This window comes from Caloenas nicobarica, chromosome 2, assembly GCF_036013445.1.
Source record: "Caloenas nicobarica isolate bCalNic1 chromosome 2, bCalNic1.hap1, whole genome shotgun sequence".
In the NCBI taxonomy this organism is placed as follows: domain Eukaryota; kingdom Metazoa; phylum Chordata; class Aves; order Columbiformes; family Columbidae; genus Caloenas; species Caloenas nicobarica.
In genome coordinates, this window is record NC_088246.1 from 165,507,238 (window position 1) to 165,529,766 (window position 22,529).

General features: G+C 62.8%; 1 protein-coding gene across 1 annotated transcript in view; it reads left to right on the plus strand.

Moving 5' to 3' along the window:
• The first annotated feature begins 561 nt into the window (after nucleotides 1–561).
• NRBP2 (nuclear receptor binding protein 2) overlaps nucleotides 562–22,529 on the plus strand; it is a 38,068-nt gene continuing 16,100 nt past the window's right edge. Inside the window, exons 1-6 of the mRNA XM_065629314.1 lie at nucleotides 562–902; nucleotides 19,511–19,633; nucleotides 20,299–20,400; nucleotides 20,643–20,732; nucleotides 21,785–21,825; nucleotides 21,901–21,995. Of these exons, the coding sequence (XP_065485386.1) occupies nucleotides 786–902; nucleotides 19,511–19,633; nucleotides 20,299–20,400; nucleotides 20,643–20,732; nucleotides 21,785–21,825; nucleotides 21,901–21,995 (568 nt within the window). The 5' untranslated portion in view covers nucleotides 562–785. The remainder of the gene's footprint in view (nucleotides 903–19,510; nucleotides 19,634–20,298; nucleotides 20,401–20,642; nucleotides 20,733–21,784; nucleotides 21,826–21,900; nucleotides 21,996–22,529) is intronic.

Below are 22,529 nucleotides of genomic sequence, written 5' to 3' on the forward strand. Positions count from 1 at the left end.
TGGCACCCATCACCTGGTAGCCATCGCCCGGCACCCATCACCTGGCACTCATGGCACCCACCGCCTGGCACCCAGCACCTGGCACCCAGCACCCGGCACCCAGCACCTGGCACCCAGCACCTGGCACCCAGCACCTGGCGCCCATCGCCTGGTGCCCATCGCCCATCAGCCAGCACCCATCGCCCGGCACCCCACACCCCGCACGGAGCGGGGGTTGCCCGGGAGGATGGAGCGGCGGCAGCGCTCGGGCACTGCGGGGATAACGGGAACGGCTGCTGCGGGGAGAGGGGGACCCGGAGGCCCAGGCGAGAGGGCCCGGGGAGGGCGGCAGACACCCGCACGGAGGCTGCGGCAGGCAGGGGCCAGCGGCGGGGGTGGGACGGGCCCCGAGCCGGGGGGTCAGGCCTGCAAACCGGGCAGCGGTAGGTGCGGGGAGCAGCGCAGCGGCCGCGGGATCTCGGCGGCGCATCCCGGAGCCGGGGGTGTGCGGGGCCCCCCCGGCGGGGCGGGGCGTGCGCGGCCGCACGTCCGGAGCGGGGCGGGCTGAGCCCGGGCCGGCCCCCGCGGCGCTGTCAGCCCGCGGCGCGGCGCGGCTCGGCACAGCCCGGCTCTGCTCAGCTCGGTTCGGCAGGGCTCGGCTCATCTCGGCGCAGCTCGGCTCGGCAGGGCTCGGCTCATCTCGGCTCAGCAGGGCTCGGCTCATCTCGGCGCAGCTCGGCTCGGCAGGGCTCGGCTCGGCAGGGCTCGGCTCGGCAGGGCTCGGCTCGGCAGGGCTCGGCTCGGGGATGGCGGTGCCGGAGCCGGACGCGCGGCTGGCGCAGGAGAAGGAGGAGGAGAGCGAGGAGGAGAGCGAGATCCTGGAGGAGAGCCCCTGCGGCCGCTGGCAGAAGCGCCGCGAGCAGGTGGGCGCTGCGGGACGGGGCTGCTGCTGCCGCCGGGCCCGGCGGGGCCCCGGGCGGTGCGGGGACCCGGCGCTGCCCCGGGCCCACGGCAGCTCCCCGCCGTGTCCCGCCGGCCGGGGCCGGGGCGGCCGCATCCCCCGGGCACGGGCAGCCCCGCCGAGACCCCGTCGGCTCCCGCAGGTACCCGGAGGCCGGTGCGGGAGCTGCCCCGGGGGCAGAGCGAGCCGCCGGTGCCGGCCGGAGGCGCCGGCAGCCCCGGTGCGGGGAGCCCCGGTGCGGGGAGCCGGGCTCGCTGTGTCCCGGTGCGGGTGTCCCGGTGCGGAGAGCCGGGCTCCCTGTGTCCCGGTGCGGGTGTCCCGGTGCGGGGAGCCGGGCTCGCTGTGTCCCGGTGCGGGGAGCCCGGGTGCGGGGAGCCAGGCTCGCTGTGTCCCGGTGCGGGTGTCCCGGTGCGGGGAGCCGGGCTCGCTGTGTCCCGGTGCGGGGAGCCCGGGTGCGGGGAGCCAGGCTCGCTGTGTCCCGGTGCGGGTGTCCCGGTGCGGGGAGCCGGGCTCGCTGTGTCCCGGTGCGGGTGTCCCGGTGCGGAGAGCCGGGCTTGCTGTGTCCCGGTGCGGAGAGCCGGGCTCGCTGTGTCCTGGTGCGGGTGTCCCGGTGCGGAGAGCCGGGCTCCCTGTGTCCCGGTGCGGGGAGCCTGGCTCGCTGTGTCCCGGTGTCTCACTGTGTCCCGGTGCGGGTGTCCCGGTGCGGAGAGCCGGGCTCGCTGTGTCCCAGTGCGGGTGTCCTGGTGCGGGGAGCCAGGCTCCCTGTGTCCCGGTGCGGGTGTCCCGGTGCGGAGAGCCGGGCTTGCTGTGTCCCGGTGTCTCGCTGTGTCCCGGTGTCTCGCTGTGTCCCGGTGTCTCACTCTGTCCCGGTGCGGGTGTCCCGGTGTGGGGAGCCGGGCTCGCTGTGTCCTGGTGCGGGTGTCCCGGTGTCTCACAGTGTCCTGGTGCGGGTGTCCCGGTGTGGGGAGCCGGGCCATGCCCCGGGGGCGCAAAGCAGCCCCGGTCGCAGTGCGGGGCACTGACACCCCAGGACCAGCTGTGCTGGGCCACCTGCTCGCAGCCGGTTCGTGGGCCCTGTCAGAAGGAGACCGGGTGCTGTCGGAGCCAGGGCTGAGCCCAGTCCTGGAGGCTTTTGCTGGGCTCAGTCTTTGAGCTGCGCTCGGTGACAGGTCGGTAACCACGGGTCACTGGCCGGGCAGCTCCTGCAGGAATAAGGACTTGGCTGGATAAATAGCAGGGCATGAAGGTGACGGGGGCTGTCCCCTGCACTGCTGCCTCCAGGGCTGGAGAACCCAGTTCCTCCTCTCTGGGCAAGGAGTTTGGATCATTTCAGCTTATCTTCCCAGCCCAGGGGCTCGGCGCAGCCCTCCTGCAGCGTGTCCAGCAGGGTTTTGCAGCACTCCCGTCGTCACTCGCTGCCCTCTCTGCTCCATCCCTCCTATCAGTGTAATGACCATCTCCCCTGGAAGGGGAGCCTGAGTCGCTCAGCCTCTGTCAGGGTACCCAGAAACAGGGCCCCAAGTCGGTGGGTTAATCCTGACCCCAGGCTGGCGGGGACAGCGCTGACAGACACATCACAGGCTCTGGCAGCTCCTGAAGGGTAACAGGGCCCATCCAGCGCCAGTCCTGCTCTTTACCTCCCACAGTCACAAGCCAGTGACCTCTCGGTTGTCCCTAGTGCTCTGGTCTGGCTGCAGGCTGCCCACGTTTCCCAGTTCGGGCTTTGCTGAGATCTTGCTCACCTGCTGATGTCAGTGCCGCCAGCACCTGCCCTTCTTGTGTCCCTTTGTCCTTCTGGTGCTTCCACACCCGCACCATCACCCTCCGATCTCCGTTCCCGGTACCGGGGTGCAGGTGCCGCGGGGCTGGCGCCTGAGCCTCGTCCCACGGTGTGCGTGGGGACCTGACGCCACATTCAGAATCCCGTGGCTCCTTCCCCGGCTTGTCCTTGCTGGTCCCACAGTGTCAGATCCCACCCGTGTGGCACGTCCCAGGTGCTGGAGGCAGCTCTAGCTTTGTCTTGTGGAGTTTCCTGTATGTTTTTGGGGATGGGCTTTGCTGGCACCCGTCGTCAGCCGCGTGTCCCTGTCTGACCGAGCTGGGGCTGCTGGTGCAGGCAGCGTGTCCCCTCGTGCCGCCGGTGAGGCACAGCGGGCAGACGGACGGACAGAACGACCCCTGCCTCCCCGTGATCCCTCTGCTAGGGTGGCTCTGTGGGACAGCTGAAGCGGTGTGGAAAACTGTGCAGAAACTGTTTTTTTAGCTGAGAATACCCTGATGCTCCTGTAATTAGATCTACAGACTTAAAATGATCTCCAGTGTGTGTTGGAAATGAGCAACAGGGTGGAGACGTTTGGTGTAGGTACTGAATAAGGCCCCGTAATTTAATCCCATCTGACCTGTAGTTGCGTTATGTTTTTTCGCAGTTCTTGGCTGATGTATGTTGGTTTGTGACCCACCAAAACAGCTTGAAACCTCTAGCTGTCCTTGGCAAGGAAACGACTTGGAGGTCATTTCTCATTTGAACAATCCCCGTCTATTTTCACCTAATGATGACATTTAATGATGTGTACTTTAACATTTAATTTCGACAAGGGAGCTTTCTGGAGGGGAGTTGCAGCGGCTGGAACTGGCCCCTGGAGGTTTGTCCCCCCGTGCAGCATGTGGCAGAAGTGCAAACAACTGTGAGCGCGGCCCCGCCGGTGACGTTTCCCCACACATGTTTTGGTAATTGGTGGCCGTGCTGTCTGTCTGCAGGGAGCTGGGAAGGTGGATCGGCCGTTCTGAGCGCTGCAGGAGGGCTCGCGAGCCTTCGTGCTTTGGCGCGGCCGCACGTCGCAGCGATGAGTTGCGGTGCTGCAATCCCACCGTTGGCATCGCCAGAGGCCGCCGGCTGCTCACCGGGGCCGTGGTGCTGCGTCCCCGGGGACACCAGCGCCAGGGTGACGGTCCCCAGGGAGAGCAGCCGGTTCAGCAAGTGCCGCTCCAGGGTTCGGGATCTGCGGAGCTGCCGTGACCAAGCGCATGAGCTGACAGGGCAGGGGCAGCGCTGCCCCAGCTGCAAAGTGAAGGAAGTTTTGTGTAAGAGGCGAGTTTGCTGCAAATCCGCAGATGCTGAGTTACGTAAGAGAAAACACCATTTGCTGTCCGAGCTGTCGATACGGTCTAGCATCAGTGAACAGCCGTTCTCTTTAACACACATTCCAATTGCCGTAAGCACTTCAGCTATTTTTACCAATAGATTTTCCCTCACTATCCTGATGATTCATTATTTATTCTCCTTAATTTGCTTTTGTCAGGACAGTCGAGTCCCGTGTGGGATCCATTTTCAGAATGGGCCCGGAGAGGTGGGACAGCTGCATATAGGCTGAGAGGCAGGTTATAATAAAGTGCTAAGGTGTAGGTATTAATTACACATACACAAGGACAACACTTTGGTTTTTGCACAAGGCCGTTGCAGCCACACCGGGGCAGCGGAGCAGCTCCGGCCCCGTCCCTCGTTACACCACGTTCCGGGTGCAGACGCGGCAGCTCCGACGTGCCATGGCCGCGGTGCCGATGCTGATGCCGCGCTGGGGCTGGCCGTGCCCACCCGAGCAGAAAACCTTCCCCTTCACAGCTTCCCTGGCCTGTTCGTGCTGCATTTATTCATGATGGGTATGAAGTCACAGCTTTCCACGAGCAGTTCAGGAAGTAAAAGCTCTTACATTAATCTCTGCAACATACGTGGAGAAACAGTCCTGCGAATCCTTCGGTGACTTCACATTTGGTGTCAGCACAACCCGTGTTCTGCCTCTTTTGCTTCTTTCCCTCCTGTTGGTGAGAAAAAGCAGCACAGGAGTGCTGCTGCTGGAGACTTTTCCTTTTAGGAAGATACGTTTTTTTCAGCCTTGGTTTGATGACTTCATTACTTTTTTCCACCCAGCCCGTGGAGTAACAGCAGCAAGGAACAAGAAACTTGGTTTACTGCCTATGTTAAAAGTTTTGCAACTTCCCGTGTCTGAGCACAGTTTCTCAGACGAGCCCAACACCTCGTTGCTCAGCACAGACCGGTTTTATCCACGCCGCTTAGCGTTTGCAAAACCTTCATCCCTTTGTAAGGGGCCCGTTGGGACCAGTGGGTGTTTATGACTCTGCTGGCCACTGGTGCCACCGCGTTGACCCGTCGTGCAGGTCAGGCCGTTACTGCACCTCCGCAGCGTCCGTCTGTCCGCCCCGGGCTGCCCGTGGGCTCTGCCCATCTCGCTCCGCAGGAGCGTCCCCAGCGCTCGGCGTCGCTGTCGCTTTTCCTGGGGCGTTTCCCTCGGGCCGAGGGCACCGGTGCTGCAGCAGAGCTCGGCTGTGGTTCACGGGACCGCGTTTCAGAATTGCTTCTCTGCTGGTGGCTCTGCACTGCCCCTGACACCGCGTTCTGCCTCTCGGGGCTTGAAACCGGCACTGCTCCCTGTTCGGTCACCTCGTTTAGTGACAGGGTTAATAACTGTGTAGTGATACGGAGCCCTCGAACTGTGAGCTTTGACTTCTAAAACCAGCAGGATGAAAGAAAGGAAAAAGAGAAACAGAAAGAGAAAAAATGCTGAAGCGAAATTTAAAGAAAATAAAGTGATATTAAAAAATCTGCAAGAGCAGTAGAGTTTGAAGTGTTGCTATAGGTTCCCAGAGATCAGAAAATGAAAACATAATATGGAAAAACTCTAAACATTTGAATACACTGAGGTGCAAGGGGGTTCCCCTTTTTAGGTATTAATTAAGTTTGCAGTGAGGATAACCAGTTCTGTGACAGATTAACTGGAAAGCATCCAACTATTTAATATTTGCCACCAGAGTTATTTTTAAAAGCTGCTTTGTTGCCAGCCCTCCCAGGAGACTGGGACGTGAAGTGTGTTTTGTTGTGGAGTGCTTTTCCAGAGCACAGGGGATCAGCTGAAGGACTCGGCTCTTTCTTTTCGTGCCGTCTATTTTTTTTTTCCTGCCCCTTACTGGTTTTATGGCTTTTGTTTGCTGTTGTTTAAGTTTCCAGGATGAGTGCAAGGTCCTGCACGCGGGCCGGGGCAATCCCAAGCACAAACACGGGCTGGGCAGAGAAGGGATTGAGAGAAATGCTGAGGAGCAGGACTTGGGGTGTTGGGTGATGAGCAGCTCAACACGACTGGGCAACATGCGCTCACAGCCCAGAGCCCCCCATGTCCCAGAGCCCCCCGTGTCCCAGAGCCCCCCGTGTCCCAGAGCCCCCCGTGTCCCAGAGCCCCCCATGTCCCAGAGCCCCCCGTGTCCCAGAGCCCCCCATGTCCCAGAGCCCCCCGTGTCCCAGAGCCCCCCGTGTCCCAGAGCCCCCCGCCATGTCCCGGAATGCATCCATGTCCCACGACCCACCCGTGTCCCACAGCCCAACCACGTCCTGGCTGCACCCAGAGCAGTGTGAGCAGCCCTGGGGGGGATCCTGCCCCTGTGCCCCCGTGTCCTGAGCCCTGAGCTCTGCGTCCAGCCCCGGGGTCCCGGCACCAGCCAGACACGGAGCTGTGGGAGCGGGACAGAGGAGGGACACGGGAATGGGCCGAGGGCTGAACAGCTCTGGGGAGAAAGGCTGAGACAGCTGGGGGTTCAGCCTGGGCAGGAGAAGCTCCGGGAGACCTTAATGCCACCGCCAGCACCTAAAGGGACCTGCAGGAAAGCTGGAGAGGGACTTTTCAGAAGGGCGTGCGGTGACAGGACAAGGGGGGATGGCTTTAAACTGAGAGAGGGGAGATTTAGATGAGATCTGAGGAAATTCTTCGCCGCCAGGGTGGTGAGGCCCTGGCACAGGCTGCAGAGCGGCTGTGGACGCTGTGTGCCAGGCCGGGTTGGACGGGGTTTGAGCAGCCTGGGCTGCTGGAGGGCGTCCACGGCAGGGGGATGGAACTGGGTGGTCTCTAAGGTCCATCCCAACCCAAACCATTCTATGCGTTGACTTGTGACCCTGCTGAGCTCAGCTGATCAGACAGGTTCGTATCGTCAGGCTTTGCTCTGTGCTCCAAATAGGAGCTGGGACACCCCAGGTGGTTTTAATTGGGGATATTTGTGAAAGCAGGACGAAATGGTTTGAACTGAGGTGGGATAACTCACTGACAGAAAAACCTGGCTGGAGGCAGACAGTGAAGTCCTCTTCTCAGCGTGGTTCTGTGGGTCTGGCAGCAAACAAAACTTTCCATGCCAGATTTAGTGTCCTCCTCGTTCCCCTTCTAGCTTGTGTGGGCGATGTGCAAGGGCTGTTTTGGCTCCGGCTTCAGGTCTCCTTTCCTTGTGCCACTTTCTCCATTTCAAGGATCCTTTAATCCTTCGTGATTTTACCCGGTCTCAACAATCCTCTGCCTTGTTCTCTGCTGGGAGGGATCTGACGTCAGCCCAGCGGCGCAGGTTGGTGCAGAAACTTGTCGTTTCTCATGCGGTAACACGCTCTTTTATTTCCACTCGTGTTCCCGCAGCGATGCCCGTTTGCAGCTGGTTCTTGCTGTGCTCCCACGGGTCTGCTCGGCTCCTCCAGCGCGCCCCAAACCCGCGCAGCTCCGCGCCAGGCGCTCCTCTGTGCTCCCTGCAAACCCGACACACGAGAGAAGTATCACAATTGCTGGCATTCTACGTGTTTGTTCCCTTTCCTGTTTTTAACCAAGCTTTTTTTGCCCTTTCGTTGGTTTTCCCATTCAGGCATTTTTGTTTACAGCGGTCAGACATTGTGTCTGAGTCTCACAGGCTTGTACACCTTTTGTGTCCCCCGTCTCCTTTCTCCTTTTTCTCTGATGTAACCAGAGAATGCGCACAGTCCCAGAGGCTTTTGTGTTTTGTTTCTGGGACAAGGGTGGTGTCCCACGGTCGTGTTACAAAATGGATTAAAAGATGACCAAGTGCTCGTTGGTTGGCTCTTCCATTTGACAGCAAACAGGTGACAGGGGTGTGTTAGCGTTCGTGGTTGCAGGCAGGTGCTGGTCAACAAGGTGGTTTTGTTGGTGTTGATGGAACCTGCACCGCTATTTGCTTGGGTTCGCTGCGCCCACGCAGCGGGAGGGCAAATCCCCCTGTCCACGCTGTCAGCGGGGTAAATCACACCAAATTCCTCCTAACGGGGCTGTTCGTACCGCGCACTGGTCTCCTGCCCAATGCACAGAGGGCTGCTGGTTGCTGTTTTCCAACTGGGCTGGATGACCAGCAGCCCATCGCTTTCTGGACTGGCACCACAAAGTGCGTCCCGGGGTGATTGTCCCCAGTTGGGACTGGTGGGCACTGGGACCTGCGCACCCAGCCTGTCCCTGGGCACGTCCTGCTCCCACCGCAGCCAGGCTGGTGCGGGGCCCGTGTCCTGTGCCGCTGTGCTCTGTCCCTGCCGCCGCTGCAGAGCTGCCGTGGGAGCTGTGCTGCTTCCAGCGGTGCTGCCCGTGGGTTTCCGAGCTGTGGTTCAGCCGGGAGCGGGGCAAAGCTCAGCTCAGACCTGTCCCAGGGCAGAGCTCAGCTCAGAGCTCGGTTCAGAGCTCAGCTCAGATCTGTGGTTCAGAGCTCAGCTCAGACCTGTCCCAGGGCAGAGCTCAGCTCAGAGCTCAGTTCAGAGCTCAGCTCAAATCTGTGGTTCAGAGCTCAGCTCAGACCTGTCCCAGGGCAGAGCTCAGCTCAGAGCTCGGTTCAGAGCTCAGCTCAAATCTGTGGTTCAGAGCTTAGCTCAGATCTGTCCCAGGGCAGAGCTCAGCTCAGAGCTCGGTTCAGAGCTCAGCTCAGATCTGTGGTTCAGAGCTCAGCTCAGAGCTCGGTTCAGAGCTCAGCTCAAATCTGTGGTTCAGAGCTCAGCTCAGACCTGTCCCAGGGCAGAGCTCAGCTCAGAGCTCGGTTCAGAGCTCAGCTCAGATCTGTGGTTCAGAGCTCAGCTCAGAGCTCGGTTCAGAGCTCAGCTCAAATCTGTGGTTCAGAGCTCAGCTCAGAGCTGTCCCAGGGCAGAGCTCAGCTCAGAGCTCGGTTCAGAGCTCAGCTCAAATCTGTGGTTCAGAGCTTAGCTCAGATCTGTCCCAGGGCAGAGCTCAGCTCAGAGCTCGGTTCAGAGCTCAGCTCAGATTTGTGGTTCAGAGCTCAGCTCAGATTTGTGGTTCAGAGCTCAGCTCAGATCTGTCCCAGGGCAGAGCTCAGCTCAGAGCTCGGTTCAGAGCTCAGCTCAGATCTGTGGTTCAGAGCTCAGCTCAGAGCTCAGTTCAGAGCTCAGCTCAAATCTGTGGTTCAGAGCTCAGCTCAGACCTGTCCCAGGGCAGAGCTCAGCTCAGAGCTCGGTTCAGAGCTCAGCTCAAATCTGTGGTTCAGAGCTCAGCTCAGAGCTGTCCCAGGGCAGAGCTCAGCTCAGAGCTCGGTTCAGAGCTCAGCTCAAATCTGTGGTTCAGAGCTTAGCTCAGATCTGTCCCAGGGCAGAGCTCAGCTCAGAGCTCGGTTCAGAGCTCAGCTCAGATTTGTGGTTCAGAGCTCAGCTCAGATTTGTGGTTCAGAGCTCAGCTCAGATCTGTCCCAGGGCAGAGCTCAGCTCAGAGCTCGGTTCAGAGCTCAGCTCAAATCTGTGGTTCAGAGCTTAGCTCAGATCTGTCCCAGGGCAGAGCTCAGCTCAGATCTGTGGTTCAGAGCTCAGCTCAGAGCTGTCCCAGGGCAGAGCTCAGCTCAGAGCTCAGTTCAGAGCTCAGCTCAGATCTGTCCCAGGGCAGAGCTCAGCACAGAGCTCGGTTCAGAGCTCAGCTCAGATCTGTCCCAGGGCAGAGCTCAGCTCAGATCTGTGGTTCAGAGCTCAGCTCAGATCTGTCCCAGGGCAGAGCTCAGCTCAGATCTGTGGTTCAGAGCTCAGCTCAGATCTGTCCCAGGGCAGAGCTCAGCTCAGATCTGTCCCAGGGCAGAGCTCAGCTCAGATCTGTGGTTCAGAGCTCAGCTCAGAGCTGTCCCAGGGCAGAGCTCAGCTCAGAGCTCAGTTCAGAGCTCAGCTCAGATCTGTCCCAGGGCAGAGCTCAGCACAGAGCTCGGTTCAGAGCTCAGCTCAGATCTGTCCCAGGGCAGAGCTCAGCTCAGATCTGTGGTTCAGAGCTCAGCTCAGACCTGTCCCAGGGCAGAGCTCAGCTCAGAGCTCGGTTCAGAGCTCAGCTCAGATCTGTGGTTCAGAGCTCAGCCCAGAGCTCGGTTCAGAGCTCAGCTCAGATCTGTGGTTCAGAGCTTAGCTCAGATCTGTCCCAGGGCAGAGCTCAGCTCAGAGCTCGGTTCAGAGCTCAGCTCAGATCTGTGGTTCAGAGCTCAGCTCAGATCTGTCCCAGGGCAGAGCTCAGCTCAGAGCTCGGTTCAGAGCTCAGCTCAGATCTGTGGTTCAGAGCTCAGCTCAGAGCTCGGTTCAGAGCTCAGCTCAGCTCTGCAGTTCAGAGTTCAGCTCTGGCTCTGTCCCGGGGCGTGCGATGCCCCAGGGGTAAAGCAAACCGCGTCCAGCTTCCCGCAGCCCCATCCACAGGCCGGGTTTGCGTGCAGTGGAATGTCTGTCTGGGAAATAACATCACTTGTGTTGCCCTCAGTGTGCATGATCTCCCCTGGCTGTTCTCGGGGCAGTGGAAAAATACCCTTCTGTCCCCTTCTCTTGGCAGCGGAAGAAGAGCAGGGCTCACAGTGTTTGCTCGGCAGCTGCTGGGCAGGAGGGACGGGCAGCCGTGGGCACGGGAGGAAGGACGGACGGACGGACGTCCAGCTGCCCCGAGGCTGCTGGAGGAGCCCTGGGCCAGGTCTGCTGGGAGAGGTTCCTCTGGTGTCCGCAGGCACTGAGCAGCGGCCTCCCCACTGTCACTGACAGGATCTCCTGGGATGCACAGGGAGAGCTGATGGAAGCGGGCTGGCTGGAGCGGGGTCCCTCGCGCCGCGGAACGGTGCAGCTCTGCACGGCCCGCCGTGGTGGCCACGAATCCGGCTCCCTCCCTCGCTGTCCCCTGCCCGCGGTGGAGCCGGGCACCTGCCCGCTTTTCCTGCGTGGCTGCTGAACGTCAGTTCTGCTCTGCCCGTGGCTCTGCCCTGCTCCCCTCTGCCCGCGCCGCTGCCTCCCGGCTCGCCCCGTCCCCGCGGCTCCATCTGCGGCTGCTCTGGGTTAGCACTGAGGATACGTGCTCAGGAGAGGCAGGATCAAATGCTTCACCGGAATCAAAATGTTTTCCGTCTCATGTGTTCCCTTCACCTGCTAATTGTGTAACACGATCACGCAGAGAGAACAGGTTTATCTGGCACTGCAGATCCCTCGTCCTGCCCCTGCAGTCACGGGACATTGTGGGCCTGATCTGCTCTGCTGGGGATGGCAGCCGGGGTGGATGTCCCCCCGCTGGCCCTGCCGTCCCCCACCCGGCCCTGCCGTCCCCCCGCTGGCCCTGTTGTCCCCGCTGGCCCTGTTGTCCCCCCCCCGGCCCTGCCGTCCCCCCCCGGCCCTGCCATCCCCCTGCTGGCCCTGCCGTCCCCCCCCGGCCCTGCCGTCCCCCCCCGGCCCTGCCATCCCCCTGCTGGCCCTGCCGTCCCCCACTGGCCCTGCTGTCCCCCCCCCCGGCCCTGCCATCCCCCACTGGCCCTGCCATCCCCCCCGCTGCCCCTGCCGTCCCCCGCTGGCCCTGCCGTCCCCCGCTGGCCCTGCCGTCCCCCCGCTGGCCCTGTTGTCCCCCGCTGGCCCTGCCGTCCCCGCTGGCCCTGTTGTCCCCCCGCTGGCCCTGCCGTCCCCGCTGGCCCTGTTGTCCCCCGCTGGCCCTGCCGTCCCCCCGCTGGCCCTGTTGTCCCCCGCTGGCCCTGCCGTCCCCGCTGGCCCTGTTGTCCCCCGCTGGCCCTGCCGTCCCCCTGCTGGCCCTGCCGTCCCCCGCTGGCCCTGTTGTCCCCCCGCTGGCCCTGCCGTCCCCCCGCTGGCCCTGTTGTCCCCCACTGGCCCTGCCGTCCCCCCCGCTGGCCCTGCCGTCCCCCCGCTGGCCGTGTTGTCCCCCCCCGGCCCTGCCGTCCCCCGCTGGCCCTGCCGTCCCCCCCCGGCCCTGCCGTCCCCGCTGGCCCTGCCGTCCCCCGCTGGCCCTGCCGTCCCCGCTGGCCCTGCCGTCCCCCACTGACCCTGCCGTCCCGCCCCGGCCCTGCCGTCCCCGCTGGCCGTGTTGTCCCCCCCCGGCCCTGCCGTCCCCGCTGGCCCCCTGCTTGGGATGTGCAGGCAGCAGCCCGGCCAGGCTGGGAGCAGATCGTCTGTAACTGCTCAGGGTGCTGTCCCGGCCTACCCAGGGACAACGGGGGGTATCAGCGCTCCAGTGCTTGGTTAAAGGTTACATTTAGTTGTCTACTTATTTCCAAGAAAAGAAAAAAAAACAACAGACCTAAACCATTATTATCTTTTGTTGGTTTAATTAGTGGTGAAGAAATTTGTGAGATTCAACATCCTCTAATGACAGATTCTTACTTGCATTCCTCTCTACAATAAGGTTACAGAGCTGAGCCTCGCAGCTTGGGGATTTTTTTGCTAGCATTAATTCTGCAAAAATACTTCTTTTTTTTCATGCTTGAAGTTCTTGGTCCAAACGTAAGCTGTTCTATTGACATAACTTATTTTATTACCTGCCACCTGTTAGTGGCAGGTCCAGTGCTTAAAGCAGAGCCCTGGAAGCCCAGAGCTCAGGATCCTGGAAGCCCAGAGCTCGGAGCCCTGGAAGTCCAGAGCTCAGGATCCTGGAAGCCCAAAGCTCCGAGCCCTGGAAGTCCAGAGCTCAGGATCTTGGAAGCCCAGAGCTCGGAGCCCTGGAAGCCCGGAGCTCGGGATCCTGGAAGCCCAGAGCTCGGGATCCTGGAAGCCCAGAGCTCGGAGCCCTGGAAGCCCAGAGCTCGGGATCCTGGAAGCCCGGAGCTCGGGATCCTGGAAGCCCAAAGCTCAGAGCCCTGGAAGCCCAAAGCTCAGAGCCCTGGAAGCCCGGAGCTTGGGATCCTGGAAGCCCGGAGCTCGGGATCCTGGAAGCCCAAAGCTCAGAGCCCTGGAAGCCCAGAGCTCGGGATCCTGGAAGCCCAGAGCTCGGGATCCTGGAAGCCCGGAGCTCAGGATCCTGGAAGCCCGGAGCGCGGAGCCGCTGGGTCTCAGCCCTGGGCAGGGAGGTCCCGGCTCAGGAGCGGGTTTGTCTCTTCTCTTCACGCACAGAATTGCACGGGCGCAGCAGGACCATGGCTGAGCCCCTGGTCCCCTCGGTGCCCACTGCTCCTGCGGGACCTGCTGCAGCCTCTGTCCCCCGGTGCAGCGGTGACCGTGGGCTCTGCTGCTGCCATTTGCTGTCCCTGTCCCTTGGTGATCTGAAGGAAGCAGCACAGGTGCCAGCATGGGGCCTCAGCCCTCTTAACTCATTTTTTTTCCCTTTTACGTGTTTTTAAAAATTATTTCCATGTTGCAACAGTCACCCTGCCCTGCGCATTATGTAGCACGGGGTGGTGGAGGGTGGAGGGAGCGCAGCCACCGCCAGGGCCAGGGGACATGGGGTTTGGGGACGGCTGGGGAGCCTGGTCCCAGGCAGGGGCTGGGAAGGGGGTCCCCAGAGACACGGTAACTCTGAGAGGCCGCTCTGCTGCCCAAGGTGTGTCCCCGTTCCTCGGCAGCACCTCCTCGCTGTCACCTGAAGTCCCTTGAGAAACCCAGACACAGCCTCTGCTGTTGCCCAGGCTTATGAGATCCTGGAGCACAGGGCCAGATCGGGATTTACTCTGCAAAACTGCTCTCCCGGGCACATTCTGTTCCCTGCTCAGCCTCGTGGCCCAGCAAATCCTGCCAGTTTCCAGTGCCAAAAGGGATAAGGTGTTGATGTGTCACGAGGAGGCAGGTACGCCGTGCAAGCGGTGACCATCACCGTCTCCGTGCCCTGCCGGCCCTGCTCTTGTACCGGCAGCCAGGGGTTCTGTTCTGCGGCACGGCAGCCCTGGCACCGACATTGGCCCCTGTGGTTGTGGCCTGTGGCATCAACACGTGTCCCCTGTCGCTGTACAACCCAGTGGGTCCTGGTGCTCTTGCCAGCGTGGCACGGCTGTCTGGGGAGCGGGGGCCCTGTAGTCCGTGTAACCGCTCCTCCACGCTTAGCCTCCCCTTGGGCGCCTCTTTGGCTTTGCCCTGTGTCCTGCAGATGGGGCCACTTCTTACATCCTGGCTGGCTGTCCCCAGGACCGTCCGCAGCACCAGGGACAACTCGGCAGCCATGGGCTGGTGCCGAGTGTCGGTGCCGGGGCCACGGGTGCTTCGGGGCTGGAGTCAGGTTATGGTTGGACTCGATGATCTTGAGGGTGTATTCCAACCGAAATGGTTCTATGATTCCGTTCTACGGGTGGGGAAGGCCCCATCCCAGCAGGCTGCGGCGCCGTGTGCCGCAGGGAGCCGGGCAGCAGCTCGGGACGGAGCCGCCTCGGCCCCGGTGTGGGCAGGCACAGAGCGCCGGCAGCTGCCTTGCTGGCCTTCATGGGCCTCTGACTCCCAAAACTTCACCTTTTCCCTGGTCTCTGGCTCAGTACCTGCCCAGAGAATCCCTGAAGAGGTTTTGTCCTCTCTCTTCCACCCTGGGGCTGCCCGGGGGCTGTGGCTCAGGCTCCCGGCGTGTCCTCCAGCCCAGTCAGGTCTCCTGGTGGCCTCACTGACAGCCCCTCTGTGTTCCTGTTGATATGGGCTTTTTTGGGATGGTTCCGCGGTGGCGATGCCTGGGCTCAGAGTGTGAGAAGGAAACGCCCCATTTCCCTCCCCTTCCCCACTGCTGGTTCACATCTCACACCCCCCAGCACTGACAGCCCTGCGGGGGCGAAGGGACCCTGCAGGAACGGGGGCGAGGGTCTCTGTCCCCTGCGCCTCCCGCAGCCTCCTGCCTGGCACGCCCTCCCTGATACCATAAAATCGGTTAATTGAAGGAACTTCGAAACCCAGCCTGCCTGCCCTGCCTGCCCCTTTGCGCTGCCCCGCACGTCCCTCCCGCGGTGCCCGGGCTCCTGCCGTCGCGGCATCGCCTGCGCTTGCGTTTCCGACCGGCCCGTGCCAGGCGGGCGGAGGGAGCTGCTTTAGTGCCTTTGCCTCGTTTCTGAGCAACCCCAGAACATCCTTCCCCTGCACACTGAGCGCCTGGTCCAAACCCGGGTTTGCAGGCAGGGGCTGCTCTGGGTGCTGCCGGTCCCAGGAGCCAGCGCTGGTGAGGTGACCCGCTGCCAGTTGGCATTAACCAGCACCGGGGCTGGGGCTTTGCCTGTGCAGCTGCCTGGGAGACAGGGCAGTGAACTTAGGCAGACTTTGGCAATTCTTTGGGTGAAGCACTTGCAGGCAGGCGCTGGCCTTGCAAAGGGGCCGCCCTGGGGCTGGGGCTGCGCTGGTGCTTCTGCCTCTGATGGGCAGGTGGGAGAGCGGGTGCAGAGAAACGTCTGTGCTGGGGCTGAGCACACGGGACGGCTGCTCAGGGCTGGGGGCTGGTCCCCAGGGCTGTGGGGGCTGTGCTGGGGCTCGGCCGCTTCCGTCGCCCAGAAGCACCTGCCCCGGTCCTGCTCCTGGGATGGGGCCACCAGCGCAGGCGGCCTCCTGGGCTGCTCTGTGCCCAGTGTCCCACGGGTGGCCCAGGTGACGTGGGGTGCTCTGGGGGGCACTGGAGGGCAGCGGGATGTCCCTGTCGAGGGATGGGGACAGCATGTGTGTGTCCTGAGGATGTGAGTGTGGGGTTCCTGGCGAGAAGGAAAAGGCAGGCAGAGTGCTGTCTGCTCCAGGCACCTTTTCCCCTGACTCCTAGAGCCACCCCAGAAAGGTAACAACCCACCTTGTCCTTATTTTCAGCCTGGGTCTAAGTGCCGGTGGCAGCAGAAATGCCTGTTCCCTGTTCTGCTGCCTTCTTTAGCAGCTGCTCCCCCCAGGCCCCAGAGCTGTGTCTCTGAGCCTCTTTCCGTGGGCTGGTTCAGTTCTTGTTGACGTGAAAAGCTCAAAAGGGAGCGATTTATTGTAAGGTGCAATCTGATCTTTGGTAAACCTCCGCTTACTGTCCCCAGTGATCTGTGCAGGCTGGGCTCGGCTCCTGCCAAGGGCTTTCTGGAAGAGCCTGAGCGGAGCGTTTGCCCGTCCAGCCCTGGAGCTGTGCCCGTCCCACGGGGTCCCCTGTCCTCCGCACGCGGAGCTGCTGGGAACCCCCGAGAGCCACGAGTGGAACCATCCAGGTGACCTGTGGCCAGTTCCCTTTGTCTCCAGCCAGCTCTGTGATTATAACGCAGCATTAATCTATTTATGCAGTCTCGGTGTGCAAGGCAGCTGTTCAGTATGAGCTTTACTGTCATTCAGCACAAGACTGAGCATGTTCGCGTCTGCACGGAACGAGGAACGTTCCTCCCTTAGGCCTGTCTGATGCTCCTCACCACGCACTGGAGCCTCCCAGATACCAGCAGATCCTCCGTCCAGAGCACGAAGCACCAGGATTTCACTGGGGGCTCAGAGATCGGGTTGTTCAGAGCCGGGGGCTGTGGCACGCGGTCGACCCTGGACTTCTGCTGTGGGTCACTCTCAGGCAGCCGGTCCGATTCAGCCTGGCTGTGCAGGCGTCGAGCTCTGAGCAAGCGGAGGGTGGCACTGCTGAGGACGGGGGTGGCATTGCCCGGGGATGGGGGCGGCATTGCTCAGGGACAGGGGGTGGTATTGCCTAGGGACAGAGGGTGGCATTGCCCAGGGACAGGGGGTGGTATTGCCCAGGGACAGGGGCTGGCATTGCCCAGGGCCAGGGGGTGGTATTGCCTAGGGACAGAGGGTGGCATTGCCCAGGGACAGGGGGTGGTATTGCCTAGGGACAGAGGGTGGCATTGCCCGGGGACAGGGGAGTGGCATTGCTCAGGGGCAGGGGCTGGCATTGCCCGGGGACAGGGGGTGGCGTTGCCCGGGGAGAGGGGGTGGCATTGCCCAGGGGCAGGGGCTGGCATTGCCCGGGGACGGGGGCTGTCATTGCCCGGGGATGGAGGCCGTCATTGCCTGGGGACAGGGGGTCTGGCAGCACCCGCTCCATCCAGGTGTGGGGACGGGATCTGCAGGGATCTTGTGAGTGGTCCCGCTGCAGGCTCAGGATCTGCACACAGCAACATTGTGGACCCACAGATGAGGAGGTGACACCTGAGGTTTCCAGGTGTGTCTTCGAGGCATCAGTAACCACCCTGCAGAGCTCCTGCCTGTCCTTGTGGCAACTGAAAGGCTGTTTGGATCCGTGCTCTCCACGTGGCTCCTTGTTCTTGGCCTTGTGGCCACTCACTGATTTCAGGACAGGATTTTCTTAAGAGCCTGAGCTGATCTTCCAGTGACATTTTTGGTGAGAGGTAGAAGAGCAGCTTCACAGAGTGCTCTGTGACCAGCAGACCCCTGTGGTGCACGGGTGCTCACCCTGCAGACCCCCATGGTGCATGGGTGCTCACCCTGCAGACCCCCGTGGTGCATGGGTGCTCTGTGACCAGCAGACCCGCGTGGTGCACGAGTGCTCACCCTGCAGACCCCCGTGGTGCACGGGTGCTCACCCTGCAGACCCCCATGGTGCACGGGTGCTCTGTGACCAGCAGACCCATGCGGTGCACGGGTGCTCACCCTGCAGACCCCCGTGGTGCACGGGTGCTCACCCTGCAGAACCCCGTGGTGCACGGGTGCTCTGTGACCAGCAGACCCGCGTGGTGCACGAGTGCTCACCCTGCAGACCCCCGTGGTGCACAGGTGCTCTGTGACCAGCAGACCCGCGTGGTGCACGAGTGCTCACCCTGCAGACCCCCGTGGTGCACAGGTGCTCTGTGACCAGCAGACCCCCGTGGTGCACGGGTGCTCACCCTGCAGACCCCCGTGGTGCACAGGTGCTCTGTGACCAGCAGACCCGCGTGGTGCACCGGTGCTCACCCTGCAGACCCGCGTGGTGCACGGGTGCTCACCCTGCAGACCCGCGTGGTGCACGGGTGCCCCTCCAGCCACCCTCCCTCCAGGCGCAGCCTCCCCTGGGACCTGCCCAGCCTGGCGCCAGCTGCCGAGCGCTGCTGCTGTGGCTGCTGCTCCCCGGGCCGGGTGGTCCGTCCTGCTGCAGCCCACCCTGCTGCCACACCAGCAGCGTCAGCCTCTCCAGCAGGACCACAGCTTGGGATTCGCAGCGGCTGCGCTGGAGGCAGCGGGGTGAGGGCTGAGCCCCCGGCAGCTGCTCCCCCAGCAGCTGCTCCGCCAGCAGTGCCCGTGCTGGGTGCTCCAGTGCTGGCCGTGTTTGCACTGGGAGCTGCTGGGACTTGCTGGAGAAGCTGGCCGCATCGCCGGCTGCCCATGCTGGGCTTTGTGCGAAGCACGTGGAGCCTGTGAGCGGAGAGAACAAGGAACAGAGGTGCTTTGTGTGTCTGCTACAGGAGCTGGGCCACGAGCTGCCCGTCTGTGCCCTGCTAATGAGCCGGGGTGCTGCGTGCCCGCGCCTGCGCCCACAGCTGCCCCGCGCGGGCGGGACGCTGCGTACCGGGGCCACCGAACAATCCGGCTTTTCATCTGGCTGCCAGCAGCTCTGCGCTGCCCCAGCCACGGGGCTGCCCGAGCTGCGGGGCTGGAGGGGGACACGGGCCTGTCCCCAGCCCCGCAGTGTCCCCGTGCTGTCCCCGCACTGTCACCAGGCTGTTCCCTTGCTGTCCCCACGCTGTCCTCAGGCTGTTCCCTTGCTGTCCCCGTGCTGTCCCCAGGCCGCTGGAGCAGGGAAGGGGCAGCTCGGGGGCTGCTCCCTGCAGGGACAAGGGAGGGCAGCGGCTGCGCAGAGCCCAGGGCAGAGGCAGTTTGGAACGCAGCATTTGCTCCCAGGACCCCCAGTCCTGGGGTGGGGGGTCTCTGTGCTGTTGAGACCCTGTCAGAACCGGGTGCCTTTTGAGCAGCTTTTACCTGGGCTGGAGCCAGGATCTGGCAGTCCAGGCTGGCCTGGGGACCCGAAATCTGGTGCTGCCCTCGCGGCAGGATCGGCAGAGCCCAGCACAGGGACGGGGCTGCTGCGGCTGGGTCTCGGCTGGACGTGGCCCGCGGGGGTGACGTCTGCAGAGCTGCTCTCCGTGGGGTGCTGGGACACAGCTCAGTGACCGCGGGGATGGGAAATCACCAGATAGACCCAGTGGCTGCCCCCAGGCTCCTTGGCATGTGAAAGGAGATGATGTTACGGCTTTGGTCTGTCTGGACCTTCTCATTTGCCCTGTCCAATGTGAGTGTGACCATCAGCCACGGGTCTGGGTTGCTCCCCCATGGCTGCTGGGAAGTGGGGTCCGCGTTGGGGTCCCCATCTGTGTGCAGGAGTGGGGCTGCACCGCCAGCTTCTCGCTAGGTTAGAAGAGTTGTGAGGGGCTGGCACGGGACCTGCTCCAGATCGCTGGCTCCCCTGTGCCCTCATGTCCTGGAGGAACGGCACCGCTGCTGCGACGGCCCCGAGGGCAGGGCGGGCAGGACACGCTGGGCTGGGGGTTCACTCCACTCACCCTGGGCTGGAGTCGTGGGCAGGAGCGGCAGCAGGGATGGCTGTGTCCCCGAGGCGGGTTCCCCTGTGCCGGTGGGGCCAGGAGCCGTGGGCCGGGATGTCTCACCCTTCCTGTCCCTCGCAGGTGAACCAGGGGAACATGCCGGGCATCCAGAGCACCTTCCTGGCCATGGACACCGAGGAGGGCGTGGAGGTGGTGTGGAATGAGCTGCTCTTCACCGACAAGAAGGCCTTTAAAGCACACGAGGTGAGACAGCCCTCCCTGGGGGTCCATGCCCACCTCCCCTAGGACACCCAATGCACCCTCTGGTCCAGTTGCACCAGTCCCTGCAGCAGCACCGGTCCCTGCGGCAGTGCTGGTCCCTGCAGCAGCACTGGTCCCTGCAGCAGCACCGGTCCCTGTGGCAGCGCTGGTCCCTGCAGCAGCACCGGTCCCTGTGGCAGCGCTGGTCCCTGCAGCAGCGCCGGTCCCTGCAGCAGCGCTGGTCCCTGTGGCAGCGCTGGTCCCTGCAGCAGCGCCGGTCCCTGCAGCAGCGCTGGTCCCTGTGGCAGCGCTGGTCCCTGCAGCAGCACCGGTCCCTGCAGCAGCGCTGGTCCCTGCAGCAGCACCGGTCCCTGCAGCAGCGCTGGTCCCTGTGGCAGCGCTGGTCCCTGCAGCTGCACCAGTCCCTGCAGCTGCACCAGTCCCTGCAGCAGCACCGGTCCTGCGGCAGCACCGGTCCCTGCGGCAGCGCCGGTCCTTGCGGCAGCACCGGTCCTTGCGGCAGCGCCGGTCCTTGCGGCAGCGCCGGTCCCTGCAGCTGCACCAGTCCCTGCAGCAGCGCTGGTCCCTGCAGCAGCGCCGGTCCCTGCAGCTGCACCGGTCCCTGTGACAGTGCTGCTTCACCTCATCTGTCGTCTCTCTGCCCACAGGAGAAGATCAAGACCATGTTTGAGCAGCTGGTGCTTGTGGATCACCCCAACATTGTAAAGCTTCACAAGTACTGGCTGGATGTGAAAGACTCGAAGGCGCGGGTAGGGAGAACTCGGGACGCGAAGTGTCCAGGGCGTCCCCAGGCTGGGGAGGGATGGTGGTGGGAGCCAGGTGGGGATCCCAGCTCTGCTGCTTATCCCGCTCCCCAAGACCTCGTCCCTTCATTCCCCGGAGGCTTCTGCCAGCTGCCGCTGTCACCCGTGCACAGACCGTGTGTCCCATGGGCTGCTCGGCGCTGGCTCTGCAGGGAGGCCGGGAAGCTGACACCTCTCTTCCCTCCCAGGTCATCTTCATCACAGAATATGTGTCCTCAGGGAGCCTGAAACAGTTCCTGAAGAAAACGAAGAAAAACCACAAGGCCATGAACGCCAGGGTAGGTTCTGGGAGCAGGCAGAGGGTGTCCCAGGCAGAGTGGGCAGATCTGGCCGCTGGCACAGCGGGTCTCTGCTCTCACAAGGCACAGCAAGTGGGCACGGCTGCTCCCTGAGGTACCTGGGGACGTCCTGCTGCAGGGAGATGGCTTCTTGGTGAGGGCCAGAGCAAGGGCAGAACTTCCCCAGGACAGCCCAGGAGCTGATCCCGCAGTCAGGATCTGACCTGAGGGTGGGAACCTGTGGGGAGCTGCTGCTGGGGGCTCAGCTGCATGATGCAGGATGCTGCCGTGGGATGCAGGACGCTGCTGCCGTGGGATGCAGGACGCTGCTGCCGTGGGATGCAGGACGCTGCTGCCGTGGGATGCAGGACGCTGCCATGGGATGCAGGACGCTGCCATGGGATGCAGGATGCTGCTGTGAGATGCAGGATGCTGCTGTGTGATGCAGGATGCTGCTGCGTGATGCCGGCTGCTCCTGCGGCTGCATTCAGGAGCCCTGTGTCCCCACCAACTTCAGCAAAGTACAGTGGCTTGTGGCCGGGTTATTACTTGGCTCAAAGGAGCGGTGTCACCTGCAAGCCCACTCGTTCTGGGTCTGATTAATGGTTTTGCAGGCAGGTCTCAGCTGTGACTGAGGGGCAGCGTGACGGTTCTGGGGGCCCTGAGCTTGACGCTGCCGTGAAGTCTGAGCTCAGGATCACACCAGCGCAGCTGGGCACTCCTAGCACAGAGACTCGCCGTTGGCGTACACAGAGAAAACCATCTGCATGGACCCCACAGCCGTAGCTGGCTCTGCCTCCTCTGTGATGTGTCTGTCCGTGCTCCCACCGGGGTTTTGGGGCTTGGAGGAGCTCTGTCTACTGGTCAGGATGAGTCCTCAGCTTTGATGCTGTTCTTTGAACAGAGGTTGGAAAGGAGACCGTTTGTCACTGGGACGGTGTGTGTGACGGTCTGGGCAGGGCTGGTGGGGACAGATTCCCCGGTCACTGGCCGGTGGGAATGACCCGGCCCAGGTGCCGGGCTCTGACGGGGAGCTCTGGTCTCTGCTCTAGGCCTGGAAGCGCTGGTGCACGCAGATCCTGTCTGCTCTCAGGTGAGCTCCCACCGCTGTCCCCGTCTGCCCCGCGCCGGGCGCAGGACCCGCGCTCAGGGCGCTCTGTGTCCCCAGCTTCCTGCACTCCTGCGAGCCCCCCATCATCCACGGCAACCTCACCAGCGACACCATCTTCATCCAGCACAACGGGCTCATCAAGATCGGCTCAGGTAGGAGCGGCGGCCCTGCAGGCCCAGGTGCTGATGAGGAGGCAGCGGGAGGAAGGGCTGGGGACACGGGGGCAGGGCTGGGGGCAGAGGAGGCGAGAGCTGCAGGTCCCTCAGGGGTCGCCTGTGCAAGGCTTGGACTTACAAAGATTATTAGGGACCTGGAGCATCTTTCTGATGAGGAGAGACTGAGAGAGCTGGGGCTGTTAAGCTGGAGGAGAGAAGCCAAGAGGGATCTGATCAATGGGATCAATATCTCAGGGTGGGTGTCAGAGGATGGAGCAGACTCTGTTCAGCGGTGCCCAACGCCAGGGTGAGGGGCAGCGGGCACAGACTGAAACACAGGAGGATCCATCTGAACATGAGAAACTTCTTTGCTGGGAGGTGCCAGAGCCTGGAGCAGGCTGCCCAGAGCGGCTGTGGAGTCTCCTCTGGAGACATTCAAACCCCCTGGACCGACCTGTGCGATCTGCTCTGTGACCCTGCGTGAGCAGCGCTGGGCTGGGCATCCACAGAGGCCCTGCAACCCCAGCCAGG